The sequence below is a fragment of the Lagenorhynchus albirostris genome, chromosome 2 (assembly GCF_949774975.1).
Source record: "Lagenorhynchus albirostris chromosome 2, mLagAlb1.1, whole genome shotgun sequence".
Taxonomy (NCBI): Eukaryota; Metazoa; Chordata; class Mammalia; order Artiodactyla; family Delphinidae; genus Lagenorhynchus; species Lagenorhynchus albirostris.
Window position 1 is genome coordinate 54,508,017 of NC_083096.1, and position 15,183 is coordinate 54,523,199.

General features: G+C 47.5%; 1 protein-coding gene across 1 annotated transcript in view; it reads right to left on the reverse strand.

The window, feature by feature from the left end:
• Positions 1 to 298: 298 nt before the first annotated feature.
• The window catches only part of TNN (tenascin N), a 52,505-nt gene continuing 37,620 nt past the window's right edge, over positions 299 to 15,183 (reverse strand). Inside the window, exons 12-18 of the mRNA XM_060142174.1 lie at positions 13,666 to 13,796; positions 12,123 to 12,255; positions 11,517 to 11,668; positions 6,316 to 6,412; positions 5,247 to 5,414; positions 3,100 to 3,263; positions 299 to 783 (exon numbers count right to left, since the gene is read on the reverse strand). Of these exons, the coding sequence (XP_059998157.1) occupies positions 643 to 783; positions 3,100 to 3,263; positions 5,247 to 5,414; positions 6,316 to 6,412; positions 11,517 to 11,668; positions 12,123 to 12,255; positions 13,666 to 13,796 (986 nt within the window). The 3' untranslated portion in view covers positions 299 to 642. The remainder of the gene's footprint in view (positions 784 to 3,099; positions 3,264 to 5,246; positions 5,415 to 6,315; positions 6,413 to 11,516; positions 11,669 to 12,122; positions 12,256 to 13,665; positions 13,797 to 15,183) is intronic.

Genomic DNA, 15,183 nt, shown 5'->3' on the forward strand with positions numbered 1-15,183 from the left:
AGCAAAATTCAAATCCCTCTTGGTCCCTTTTGGTTCCCTTTATTCTTCCTCATAACATCAGCAATTATTTTTAAAAGGGGAAGATTTATGTCTTTTTCCTCAAAAAAGATTTTACCAATTTTCCAGTGGTAATGGAAGGTAAGTTTCAGGCTACCTCAGCCCCTTGTCGTCAAATCCCCCTTTGGTGTTTCTTTTTAGACAGCAGATTTGTATTAGCAGAGCCCTGAATATATATATACCAATTTCCAGAGATTTCCAATTGAAGAAGTACTAGGTGATTCCTTATCCTCCGCCCCTTTTTTTTTTGCCCTAATCCCGTATGTTTGTTACTGAAGATAGAGCAGAAAACCTTGCAGTTCCAGTGCTGTCTCGCCCATACACATTGTGCAGCTATTTTTGTGTTGATTTTCAGGCCCACAATACAGGTGGGCAAAATGCAGGTGACAAGGAAGTGAGCTGTATGGTTGGAAGCTTGGTGACATGCTTTGTCCTGCAGGTTATCGAGCCATCTCAGAAGCCAAGGGCTATGAGCACCCCTCAGACTTCCATTAGCCAGTCATTAGTACCCACCCCACCCCATGCTTACACAGGCCCCAACCCCGGGCTGGTCTCCTCTTGTGCAATAAGTGCATGAATGGGCCGTCAGAATGTTCTCGAATTTTCTCCCAGTGTTTGCTTCTTTCTGCCCAGGACATGCTCCCCGCTGTAGCCATGAGGGCGGATCTTCAACTCCACAAAAGGAATGGAGAATTCATGTCCTTTCCATGGCTCCCAGTTCACCCCCTACGTTAAATAAATAAGTAAATAAAATAAATAAATAAATAAAACAAATAAATAGGGCTTCCCTGGTGGCGCAGTGGTTGGGAGTCTACCTGCCGATGCAAGGGACGCGGGTTCGTGCCCCGGTCCGGGTGGATCCCCGTGAGCCATGACCGCTGAGCCTGCGCGTCCGGAGCGTGTGCTCCGCAACGGGAGAGGGCCACAACAGTGAGAAGCCCGCGTACCGCAATAAATAAATAAATAAATAAATAAGCCAGCATCAAAAAGAGGCACCTGGGAGAGGGTGGGGTGGATTATGGTACCAAAGAATGTTTCTTTGCCAGGGAAACTACTCCCTCTCTGCTTAGAGGAGAGACTAGGGTATTTATAAAGGCAGTGAGACAGGAATCTAGAAGCGTGCTCCCTCTGCTGGGCAGCTGAGGTTAGACAGGCTGACAATTTGGAAGTCCCCTGTGGTGGGAGGATGGGGGGGGTGTGAGCCCAGGAGGCGAGTGAGGCCAGAGCAGCAGCAAAGGTAACGCGGGGTCAACCTGGCCAGCAATGATCGAATTATCTTTGCCTCACTTTTCCTTTACAAAAAATTAAAGGCAACAGTAAACATATTAATTGGCCAATTGTGGAAAATCATTTTCAATTTAGACTGTTTAGATATTAGCTCTGGGGTAATAAATAGTCTGCTGAAAACTAAATCTCATTTTACGACTTTTGATGGGTGAGCACAATAATATTTAATTCACTTAATAACCTTGCAACCTGGCCAATAAAGAGCCCAAGTGACCAATTTTATGTATTTTAATTTGTGAGGTAAATAATAAACAAGAAACTAAATGCCTTGCAGACTGTGAAAAGCACATTAACCAGATGAATGTCTTTTATTAGCAAATATGGGGATGGTTTAGGGCATGCTGGCTGCTCATTTCAAATATTTGATCTCTGGTCACAGGCTTCCCTGAGTCAGCCCACATGCTGCCACCATGATTCATGGGCACACCCTCCATGGCTCCCCTGGCGACAAATTTCTTCTTCCCTTTGAAAAATCACATAAGGATTGGGAGTCCCTGCTGCCTGGTTAGGACCAAAGGAATCAAAATGTACCTGGACTTCAGATGTACTAATATTTACAGTCATATTGGTACACTATGTATGAGTTCTGGGGAGAGGTGGCTTCCTGAAGGCTAGGATCAAGATCTAGGATGGGAAATGAGAAACCCAGGAAGGGGAGAGTTCATGGAGGGGATGGATTCATGACGGGTAGGAACAAAGATGCAATTTTTAAGAAGCTGTGAGGGAGCAGGCAGGAGATGCCTGGAAGCTGGCGAGGAATCACGACGATGTTCACGGGGCAAGAGGATTCAAGAAATCACTGATTGGAAAGTTGCAGAGCAAGGGAGCGGGGGAGGAGCCCTCGCCAACTCCTGGCCCTGTGTGCACACTCCTGAACTGGAGAAACCAGTTTAGCACAACGCTCTGGGCAGACTTTGGGTGGCTCTGGATGAAGTGGATCCAAGAGTGGGTCTGACATAAGACAGAAAACTTTGTTTTCCCCGTGATCAAAGGACTGAGAAAAATAGCTCTGGTTTAACTGGATGAATGACTAGAAAGAATTCTGAAGTGTCTGTTACGGATAAAATGTTTGTGCCCCTCCCCCGCCAAATTGCATATGTTGAAGCCCCGACCCCACAACATGACGGTATTCGGAGATGGCGCCTTTGGGAGGTAATTAGGGTTAGATGACGTCATGAGGGTAGGTCAACCATGGTGGGATCAGTGCCCTTATAAGAAGAGAAGGACAGGCCAGAGCTCTCTCTCTCTCTCTCCACACTATGTGAGGATGCTGTGAAAAGGTGGCCATCCACAAGCCAGAAAGAGCTCTCATCAGGAACTGAATCTGCTGGGAACTGGATCTTGGACTTCCCAGCCTCCAGAGCCATGAGAAATAAATGTCTGCTGTCTAAGCCATGCCGGCTATATTATTTTGTTACAGCAGCTTGAGCTGACCAAGACAGTGTCCATGTGTGAACTCGTAAAGTGAGATGGTGTGGGACCCATATCATCTCTATTAAGTGGTGGGCAGCCTGAGTACCTCCCTGCACTGAGTAAGGGTGCAGCATTGGTGGGAATGTAGAGTGGGGAGGGGCTGCAGCAGATGGGCAGGGAGGGCCTTGACCTCAAGGCCATGGAACCTGGAGAAGAAGTCTTACTGCCCTGACTGCTGGGCATCAAAAGGAGAGGGTCAGACAAACCAGTCTGGAGGGTGTCACTCTAGGAACACAATATGGGAAAAGCTTGGGACAAAAAAGATGTTCCCCTGTCACCTACCTCACTATGCTTGGTCTCCCCGTATCTGCCATTAGGGTTGGCCAAGTGGCAGTTCTTGTACCACCAGCCACCATGATGCGTCAGGGCACAGTTGCTGAGGGCGATATCATTGTCTCTGTCAAAGGTTGTAAACTTCCATCCATTGTGGTAAGTAAGAGCGTCCCCTGCAGGAGAGAAGACATGAGAGGGGAGAGCCCAAGTTCACCCCTGAGGGCGTGATCAAACTCTGGCCTGAAAGAGGACTGGGGGCAGGAAAACCTCCAAGCATGAAAACGCTAGGGATCCAGTCAGTTAGGCCACAAGGAGCCACTTTTTTCTCAAAATCGCCAAGATGAGAACACGATACGGATGAATAGATTCTCTTTCCGGGCTTGTCACCCAAACTTCAGGCCTGTTTCTCCAATAGCTTTAAAAGCATTTTCACTTAGAGGCTTCACAGTAAAATATCCAAACACCCAAAACCAAACTCCTCGACGCTCCCCATAGTACCGACCACTCTCACACAACTAACTCCCTTTCTCTGCTCCTGTCTCTGCTTGAGCATCCTCCCAGTCACCCAGACTGGGTCCCCCCGAGCCACGTCTGACAATCCTGTGTACCCCATTATCAAGCCCTTCCTTCTGCAGATCACTCCTATACACCCCTGCACCCACGGCTGCCACCCTGGGCTGTTCTCATCTCTCTCCAGGCCTGTGTTAACACAACAGCTTTCCTAGCTCTTCCGAAGCTTAAGCGTCCATTTTCATCATCTCAGGCCTACTTCCTCCCACACGGAATGAATTCCTCCTCCTGGCTTTTCAGGCCTATAACCTGGCTGTACCCTTTGCACAATCTCACAGCCCCCTATCCGCACAGGCGCCCTCCACGTGTGAAGTGTACGCATCCATCTTCCATGCCTCTGCTCGCCTGTTTCTCTCTGCCCTTCATCATTCCAAATCCTCACCATTCCTCAAAGCCCAGCTCAACCCCACTCCTGAGGAAGATTCTCCTTATTAATCCTCCCACACACACACCTGAACTTCTAGAGCCCTTCTGGGCACATAGGTACGTTAATCTTATCTAGAAATCTGCCTTAATTATTTTACTTGTATTCTACTATTTCCCCATCACATTTGTCATCCTTTTATAAGTTTACTTTTTAATTCAGCTCATAAAATGCAATAAGGGCTCATATCAATCCCAAGCTTAATCAAGTTCTGTTCCTACAATAACAATACTTCCATTTAATCTGATCTCTGAGTTACCCATCACCTTCACATATACATTCTCATTTGATGCCCACAACAAGCCTGAGGGGTGGGTCAGGCAACTCTTAATCCCATAAGGAAACAAACTCACAGAGGTTAGACTCTAGGAATTTGTCACAGTCCCACAGTCCACAAGCAGCAGAGCCAGGACTCAAATCTCCGACCTGAGACTCCAAGCCCAGAGTTCCTTCTGAGACACCGATCCACAGGAAGCTTCCTTATTTCAACAGCAGGCTTTGATTATGCCTAACAAGGATGAGCTGTCTCTGACCATCTACAGCAATGGTTCTCAAAGTGGACCCTGAACTGGCAGCAGCTGCAGCACCTGGAACTTGTTAGAAATGCACGGTCCCAGGTCCACCCCAGACATACAAAACCAGAAACTCCACGGTCATACCCTGCAGTCTGTGCTTTAACAAGCTCTTCTGATGCCAGCTAAAGATTGAGAACTTTTGTCCTGCAACCTCATTCATTCATTCAGAAAATATATATATATATATATATGTATATATTTAAATAATACACACACACACACTGCTATGCAAGAATGGCAGTCACACTGCTGAAGCCGAATGAGTGGTGGGCAGACACCATGAAATCTCTCAGAATGTGGGTTCATCAGCTAATGTACAACAGCTCGAATTGGGGGAGTATAAGAGGAGGGATTTTACTGGGGGGGATCAGTGTGTAATGTACAGAAGTTCCAATTTTATGACTGTCAAAGACTGCTTCAATAATTCTGTTTAATCCCCTGCAGGGAGTGGGGCCTCACTTGTCAGCGAGGACAATTCACCTTCACAGAACAATATTCTATCCCCCCGAGACCCATGGCAGGTGGCCGACCAATCCTCAGACACACAGAGCAGGAGACCCCAGCAGGAAGGACACGTTTTGTCTTACCTGCTGTGCCTCTGTATTTCCCAACTGTCAGCCTGTACCGCTCCTTGCTGGAGGCTACTCGGAAGGAGTCATATACGGCATAGGCAGATTCGTTGGCAGTCTGTAAGTCCACTCTCACCTCATAGCGGGTGGGCGTGCCTGTGGTGAGGTTGTGTAGCTTGTCGAGTCCTAAGAATCAGGAATGGAATTCCGGTAACCAATCAACCGGTGTGTGAGCACCCACCGGTGGCATCGGAGACTTTCACCCCGCAAAGCTGCCTTAGCCTTCACCTCCTCTGCTAATGGGGGCCTTCCCTACACCATCTCTTCTGGGGGGCTCATTTTCTCATCCCATTATGTCTTTGGCACAGTCATGCTTCTGAGTGTGGAAACCACATCCTCTGGGACGGAGCGGAGGGGTTAATTGTGGGATGAATCTGCCCCCACTGACTCCTTCTCTCTCAAGCAGAAGCTGTTCTATTGATCATCCTTGGTCTCACCAAGCGGGAGAGGAGATCACCTACTGACTCTAAGGTCACCGAAGGGACTTTTGTACCAAGCAAACCACAAACGTCATCTACTCTATCAGATGCTGAGTATCCAGATTATGATTTTTTAACTCTTCATTTCCCAATTGATGCTTTTGGCTATTTCATTCTCTATGAACGTCTGCTCCAGAATAGAGCAGACGTAAAAGGGAAAAAACAATGCCATAACGACTGGCATTACTAGCAGAATGTCAGGGACTCGTATGACCTCCCAGTGAGAGCCCAGAGTCCCGATCAATCAACTATTTTTCTCCTCTTGTGGTTTCTGAAAAGTTCAGGCTGCAGGCAGGTTGTGCGGGCCTTAGATGCAGCATAAAGCCCACCCACCTGTGACAGACCCACCCTCTCACACGCCCAGAGCACATGAGAACCTTCCCAGCGACACGGCCACACCAACGCCCTGGTCGGCAGGTTCCTCAGAGAGTCCCTGTCGCTCAGAGCTCTTCCTGAACGTGGCGAGCTTCCGCAAGCTGCCTGACCAGCTTTTCAGAGGGGAGTCTCCCGTTTGCACCTCAGCCTTTATGCATGCTCAAAGGTCATACCAAGCCAGAACTCCCTCATGGGGTCCCCGAAGCCTTCCACGTAGGTCCGCCAGCGCTTGAAGAAATCCAGCTGCCCAGTGTTCCGCCTCTGGAAGACCTGAAGAGGGAGATGGACGTTTCCCTCTGACATACCTGAACAGACGTGGCTGAGTGACAGAGGGCAGCACAGTGGAGTGGGGCTGCCCTGAGGATGGGCAGAGGGGACAGAAGGGAAAACTGACAGACGTGGCGATGGACTGGAAGTAGAGCTGAGAGAAAGGAGGATGTCAAGACTGCCTCTCGTGGTTTGGGTTCGCAGCACTGAGGGCAATTCACTCAGCCGATCGCTGGGAAAGGGGCTGTGAGAGAGGACAGTTTCCGTGAGTGCCGCAGAGCTCATCTGGGGACCTGGTAAGTGTGAGTGACTTCTGAGGTATCCTGGTGAACAAAGATGCCACAGGAACCACTGAATGTAAGGGCTAGAGTTCTCAGGAGAGAGCCAGGCTGGACTTAGAAGGTGTACCTGTGTATCTGAGACAGTGCTGGGTGCTCAGCAAGTCCCCTTTCACTCTCCTCACCCCCTGAACACAGGGAGACTTTATGTTTCAGCCTGTCTTGCAGCTAAGCTGGAACCATATGACTTGTTCCAACCACAGGACTGTAAACAGGAGCATAGCTTATGGGCTGGGGGTCTCCACACTCTCTCTTCCATTGCCCTGGGCCACAGTGCCACAGTGAAGGCCACATGATGACAGGGCAGGGCCACAAGCTGTGATCAGCCTGAATTCCTGAGTCACCACTGAGAAGTGACTTTGCACATGTGAGCAAAACCCTTTTATGGGTTAAATCATTGAAATTTGGGGTTGGTTTGCTACTGCAGCATAGCCCATTCTATCCTAACTAACATGGAAAGCCACCAGGACGTAGAGAGGAAGATGAAGCCACTGGAAGGATGAGACCACCTGGGAAGAAAACAGGAACTGAAAAGAGAAAGTGGCCTAGAATGAAGCCTTGCAGTCCCCGAGATATAAGAGCCACACACAGCAGGATAAGTTCATTAAGGCGAAAGGGGAGCAACTAGCGACGTGAAGGACAACTGGGAAAATGCGGAGTCAGAAAGGCCGCTGGAGAAAGGTGCGCCCAATAGTATCAAGTGCTGGTGAGAAGTCAGGGAGCATGAGGTCCAAACTGTCCACAGAATCTGGTGACACGGAATCGCCAGTGGCTTGAGCAAAGGCTGTGCTAGTGAGCGACAAGAGCAGAAGGCAAACCGGACGGGGCTGAAGAGTGAGTGAGAAGGGACAACGTGGAAACGGAGGTGGGACTGTTTCATGAGAGTACAGGCTGCTTTCTTTTCAAAACTTCCTCTGTCTGAGGAAGGGAGGCAGTTCCAGTCAGAGTACATTGGATTCTTTTCTATGAAGTAAACCTAAAAAGTACCTAAAAGCTAAACACACCTACGTATGCTAATTCCTCCTGGCCTTGAGGGCCACGCTAGACACCATCCTAGCTGACTTCACAAATGAGTCTGGAACTCCCCAAGGCTGGAGTGGCATCTTCCTCTCCGCCTCCTTTCCTTCGTGTTCATTCAAAAGCAGACGCCCAACACAAAATCCAATCCCCCCGCCTTTCCACCATGCTTCACACCACGTGCCTTGAAGTCGAGCACTTTATCTTGAATCTGATGAGGTAAACCTCCTGATACTTGAGCATTCTTGACACTTTTCTCTGGGAAGAGATGGGGAAGAGGAGAGAGCAGCTTGCCCACAACAACGCCGAGAGCTCCGAGTGGGAGCTCACCGCCAGCTCCCTGTCTGCTGGCCCAGGAGGCACTGAAAGAAGACAGCAATGGGTGGGAGTCCTGGCAGGGGGTTGGCGAGTCCATCATTTCTATTCCTGAGCCTCAGTCAGCTTGTTGTCCAACAGGTTAGAAGCGGGAAGGAGGTGTCTACCTCAGAGGTGCTGGGAGGACTCGTGAGACAGGACACGTGAAAAGGATACAGAGCCTCTGAGCAGAACTTAGGGATCGTCATGGCGAACAACGACCCACTGCACTAACACTGCTGTTCCCTTTCCCATCTTTTCACGTGTCCGTCTTTTAGAGACGTCCCCTTCCTTTACTGGCTTCCCTTGTTTCTTTTTTCATTTATTCACTTGTGTAACAATCACTTGTTGAGCATTTGTTAAGGGCTGACTCCAGGGCAAGAATATACAATGCCATTTTACAGATGTGAAAGTTCAGAAAAGCAAACAGCCAGAGTTACACAACTAACTATTCAGTGGCTGATGCAAAGATAAAACACTGCTTCCTCATATTTCCATGAGAAAGTCTGAAAAAACCAGCTCTACTGACCCTGTTGTTCAAAAAGCATGTCGAAAGATTCTGAGGCTGTTAATTTCCTAGCACCTGGGACGACTCCTGTATCACCGACAGTGGCATCCTAGGGCAGAGGTGGGCATCAATGTTTGGTTCCACACACCTTGCATCAAATTCCGTTCCCGCTGATATAATTAGTTATACTGTAAGGTCAGGCTCAAATTTGATCCTGTCCTCCTGGCATTTGGTCTCTATCTCTAATCAGTGAACACAGTGCCCAAGCATTTTTTAATCTGTTTTTTTCTTTGTTTGTGTTACTAATGCTTCAGCTTGGCTAGGGAAACTCCAAAAAATGGTTCTGCTGCTCTTGGCATCACTGTTTACACCCAGCTCTATACTTACTAGTGGTGTCCTTGGGCAAGTTAGTTAACCTTGACAAGTCTCGCTTCTCTAAACTATTAGATCAAGATGTTAATAGCCCATTTGCCATTCTCTTAAATCAAGGCTTCAGCAAGGTCATCAATCATGATAAATCATAAAGTATAGAGGTCAGAGTCCGGCACATACATACAGATATAATAAGTGATTATTAGATCTCAATAAATGTTAGCTTGCATTTTATGATATCAGATTCCAAATGAACTGACCCACGGGGATCCTTTGGACATCTTGATCAGTCAGCCTTAACTGACTCAATCAGAATCTAGTCTATTCCCTTCTATGAGGTGAAAATACCTTATAATGAACTACCTGGGGTAACAAAAGCCCCTTAGCAAGTAAGTTTCAAAGGAGAAAAAAATCCCTTTCTGCCTGGTTCTACACAACAGAGCGTCACTGCACCCTAGAACTTACTCACAGTCCTGAATGCCTAAACCAAGAGGAAAAAATGAAAATCTCATTTAAATGCCTGTGGAAAGAGCCTCTCGTGTAGTCCTTAGGACTTGCAAGATGGAAAACAAAGACGGAAATATTTGAGACACTTAAGTGTTCCCTGAGGGTCTTCATTCCAGCCTCCCACCCATAGCCTCAGTTAACTCACGGCAGAGTCCTGGCCTGTTAATCAAATTGGGTTTCTGCTGCCTGGGATGGAGAAGAATCTCCTTAAAGGGATTTGAGAAGCTCAATTTAGAAGAGCAATGTATTCATAAGATGATCATCGTTCAATGACAGCAGACTCCTGAACCCCCCAAAACATGGAAACCGTCAGTAAAAGATTTGGTAGAGAAGTTTTCAGGACTCCGTATATGTTCTGGAGTGTGGTAGCTTTGAGGAGAACCCTATAGAATTTCAGTTCATGTATTATCTTCAGGAGTCTGGGTGAGAAAACAAGACTTGGGAGGGGGTGGGGGACTGGCATTGTTTAGAACCCAGAGTGATTCTGTTATTTCTGGAACTGACATCTGTGTTCCAGTAAAGGTCACTTGCATGGGCAAGATGTAGAAGGCAAGATCCTTGAGGTCAGGGACTTCTGTCTGTTGGGTTCACTGCTGGTTCTTGAGTATGTAAAACAGTACTTGACACATAGTAGGCACTCAATAAATATTTGTGGAAAAATCCTGGGTACTCCCAGGCAGACAGACTAGCAGGTCTCTTTCGAAAGGTTGCCCTAGACACACATCTCCTGCCCTGTGCGAGGCTGGCTTTCAGAAAGGTCGCATTGGACGGAACAAACATCCTGCCAATGGACATCTATGGGCACAAATGCAGGGAACCGGCTTCAAGCCTGAAGGGACAGAATGCTTAGAGCTACAATGGTGCTGATGAGAAGCAGCAGGTACAGCCCTGTGAGTCTGGTCAGGTGGAAGGCCTCCCATGTTACATTCTGTTCCATTCTTTTTTATAAATCAATCAGGAATTTCCCCCATCCAATCCCATTACTGCCTTTCAGCCATCAGATGCAGCTGTGTGGATAACACGTTTTCTTCTTTGCTGCTTATTAGATGCTATCATTTTATCGGTGGCTGCTCAAGTGTCTTTGGTCTTGCAGCCCCCGAGCGAATGTGTAAATGAACACAGTTGGAGCTCTCTGAGCTCGTGCTTTCTCCTCCCCACAGTGAGTGGTGGAAGCACAGTGGGTAGGACTGCAGGCTGGTATGGAGCAGTGAGAGTCTCTCTCTGTTCGGGTACAGGAAGAAGGGGGTGGGGGAGATGGAAAGATCAGATTGAAACTCTCAAAAGCAGCTCATCATATAATTGGATCATGCAGATGCAGTCAAAGAAGGTACCATGTGGTTTACTGGCCCACAGAGAGCAAAACCTCCACACGGAAGAGGGACGGTCAGAACATTGCCAAGTCTCCTTCTCTCAGGTTTTAGCCTTTCGTATCAAAGTTTCAAAGGCCTTGCTTCTGTACTGTGGAGCCAGGATACAGAACTTGGACAAAGGCTCCAATTCAGAGGACTGAGCCCACAAAGAGGCCATGTGTTTCCATCTTGGATGGCCTGAGATGACCCATTGGGAAGACCAATGACCCAGGAGGCTGGAGTCCTAAAATCTGGTCCCAACTTTGTTATTAACTCATGTGACTTAGCCAAGGCACTTCTCCTCTTGGGCTTCAATTTACCTATAAAATATGAACAATAATCTCTCTCACTTACTCTATAGCTTATGTGTGAGGGTCATGTTTATGCGAGTGCTTTGCACAGAGTAAAATGTAGGTTAACACACATGTAAAGGGCATTAGTAGACAGTGATAAACCCACAAGCCTTCCCAATCATCAGCCTTAGTTTACAAAGCCTGCTCTATCCCAGGAGTGAAGTACTTCGGGCTCTATTCTTCCAGTCGGGTGGGATCTCTTTAAAAACGGCAGCAAGACACCAAAGCTCCTCCCTCCCACGTATGAAGAAGAAACAGAGCTTCCTGGCCTGAGAAACAAGACACTGCCCAGGGCTCCGTGTGACTCACGATCCAGCCGCCTCCATCCGTGTCCATGTCACAGTATACCTGCAGGGGCCGACTGGCATCCCCGTGCAGGTAGACGGTGTAGAGACCACTGGCGACGTTGCTATTCTGCTGAACTTGACTGCAGTCCGAAGGGTGTGGAAAACGGGCACCAACTGGGAGCCAAGCAGAGGGACAGTGTTGTTAGGAGAAGGGCGAGGGAGGAGGGGAGCGGGGCTTGTCCCCTATTTTAACATTATTATATTTAGAAATTATTTTGGAACCTCCTACTACTTTGCTTCTTCCAACTCTTCACTCACATCTTTTTTTTCTCACTCATTCTGCTCTCATGAAACCCTCCAAATGTATTAGAAATAAGGTCAAGTTCACATCATTTCCTCCTCCTCCGACCCAACTCCCCTCTCACCAAATAACACTATTTCACTCCCCTCCTTCATCTCTCTACCATGGGATGGATTTCTTTTGAACTCATGACCTCACTTCCATTTCCCCCTGTCTAGAGAAATCCAGAATCCGGTAGCCACTTGCTCTTCCTTGGACTCCTCTTCTGGCCTCTCCAATGCTTGTCCTCCACTGCATTCTTATGCAGAGTGCACGAGCTCACGTTACCTGTGGAAAGGGTGGTGGATGCGCTCCTGCTCCGGCGATCACCCTTAAAGGCAACCAAGGAGACAGGGAGGGTGACACCCTGTTCAAGGCCTTGCAACTCAAACCTCTGGTCCCCTCTTCCAAGCTGCACCTCCTACCAAACAAAGGAGACAGTAGACATTCATTTATCACCCCCAGCACCCTAGGTGTCAAGAGCATTCCCTGGTGCTAATGACAGAAGCTACCTGGGAGGGTAGAGTTTTGTCTCTTTGAGGGCTCATTGGCAACCCAGAATCCAAGTAGGTTCTAGCTGCTTCTCTGAAGGGCTGTGCCGTGGAGATTCAGCACTTCTGGGAGCTCTAGCTGGAAACCAGCACCTGGCACTGCCACTGGGAGAGCACCCACTAGGTGTTCTGGCGACCTCTGCCCCCCAAATACATGCTGGGGCATCAACCTCAGCCACGACTGGAAGCAACAGGCTGGCAACACCAGGCTGAGAAGTTAATGGGGAAGGTGAAGCAGGCTATGGTTATCGGTGAGGCAGGGAGATAGTTGGTTTTTCAATAACCTTTCTTCTGAAACTGTCTTACTTGCTCTATAAACATAGGGTGAACTTTCCTGGCAGGACTGTCATAAGCATTAACTGAGATAATGAATAAATCAAGGGGCCCTTCCTTTTCTCCTTCCTCCCTTCTTTTTTCCTTGTGAAGGAGAGAGAATAATAACTTCCCACTTGGACAAGTTACGAAAATGTGCTGGCCTTCAGATTCCAGATGGGAGGTATAATTCTTGAAGTAAGGGTTAATCAATTCATTCAATAAATATTTATCGAACACCAACCAAGTGCTAAGTTCCAAGCACTTTAGATACAAGGATAGTCAAAACAGACAAAAATTCCCTGTCCTCATGGTGCTAACATTTATTGGGGAAGACAGACATTAAACCAAATAACATGGAGCAGATTGTGTGGCCAGCAGATATGTGACGGTCAGCTAGGAAGGAGGAGGCACAAAGGTTAGTCCTATAAAATGAGACCACACGGGACTTCCCTGGTGGCGCAGTGGTTAGGAATCCGCCTGCCAATGCGGGTTTGAGCTCTGGTCCACGAAGATCCCACATGCCGCGGGAGCAACTAAGCCCATGAGCCACAACTACTGAGCCTGCGCTCTAGAGCCCGCGAGCCTCAACTACTGAAGACCGCACACCTAGAACCCGTGCTCCACAACAAGAGAAGACACCGCAATGAGAAGCCCGTGCACTGCAACAAAGAGTAGCCCCTGCTCGCCACAACTAGAGAAAGCCTGAGCGCAGCAACAAAGACCCAACGCAGCCATAAATAAACAAATAAATAAATTTATTTTTTAAAAAATGAGACCACACATAAATTGTTCACAGATGACCAAGTTTAGCATTGTCCCTTGCACATAGGTGGTGATCAGTAAGGATCAACGCGTTCATAAGCAGGTTGCCATGGGGCCACCTATCAAGCTGGCTGGCCCAAGTGAGTTGCTTCATAGGGAGGCTGGGCAGGGGCAGAAGAGAAAAGACAAGGAGCATCCAGTACCTTGACAGTGCCATCTGGGAATTGGTAGGTCAGAATATAGCCATCGATCTGAGCAGAGGGGGGTGTCCAGGTCAATACCCCACCAGACTGTGTTACAGCAGACGGATGAAGGTTTTGGGGAGGGTCAATGTCTGTATATAAAACACCAAGTAATTATTATTACTAAGGTAATGAGAAAAGGTAATTTTTGAGGTGTTGGCTTATGTTTTCTCCCTATATATTCTCCCATTTTTCTCCTTCCCATCAAGCAGGTAGCAGGCTCCATTCTTCCTTGCCACAAGGCCTTTAGGATCCGTGTTTCTAAAAGTATAAACTCACTGAGGACAAGAGGATTAAGGAACAGGGAGTTGGGTGAGTCCCAGAGGGAGTGAACCTGGGTTCCCACCTCCCCAGCAGATCTCCAGAGAGCAGTGGGTATGAGCAATCTCAATCAGCAGACAGATTCCCTGAGATCGCAGAGCTCCCAAAGTGGCAAGGAAGGATGAGGGAAGGCAGATCTGGAAGGTCCCTGCACACAGAGGCACTCAGCAAACAGTACCCAGAAGGATGACCGAAATACTGGATGGGACTCCCTGGCCTTGGAAAACCACCCAAGACCTTACATACAGCCCTGGGGAAGGAGCGTGACACTAAGTTTCCTGAGATTTCCAACTAACCAGCAGAATGGGAGCTTATGATGGAAATTAAGTTGGTATAGAAATATAAAGTTTGGGGAATTCCCTGGCAGTTCAGTGGTTAGAACTCCATGCTTCCACAGAAGGGGTCCCAGGTTTGATCCCTGGTCAGGGAACTAAGATCCCCACAAGCCCCATGGTGGCATAGCCAAAAATAAAAAATTAAATAAATAAATAAAGTTCTATGCCTTATATAACTAAGTATGCAGTCTAAGATGCATACCCTGTACAGAATGGGGAAGCGGGGAAGGTGCTTGTATAAAGGAGGAGAGAAAGGAAGAAAGGGTAGTAGAGATGTAGGAAAACCAGAGATTTCTTCTGGCTCCTATGCACTTTCCCACTCAAACACCAGAGGGAAAGTGTGGGTGCGTGTGTGCACTGCAGACCAGGAAAACTAAATCTCAGCAAAAATTCTAGTCAACACCACAATAATTGGTCAGATTCTTTTAACCAAACAAGATATAAATGGAAATTTCCATTTTGAAAAATCATTATCATAGGAGGTGATTTTAATTTAGAAGTTTCCAAAAAAGTTGTCTCCAAGCTATTTTCTACCCAGTAGCATTTCAGCTGAGAACTGGATTGCAGTAGTTTAATAGAAATCAGGCAGCTATTGCTTTGAATTAGGATATTTTGACAAATTTTGAGCTTCTGTAACATCAGCTTAGTGTGACTTTCTAAAACATAATATCTGGTATGGATTTTCTTCCATCCATCACACGGAAAAACTGAATTTCCTGCTTTCAAAATCAAAGCAAAACCTTAACTATTTAAATATCTCAAGTTGGCTTCTGCCACCTCTTTGACTGCCCACCCATCCCTGGGTTATGAACTTCAGATGTCG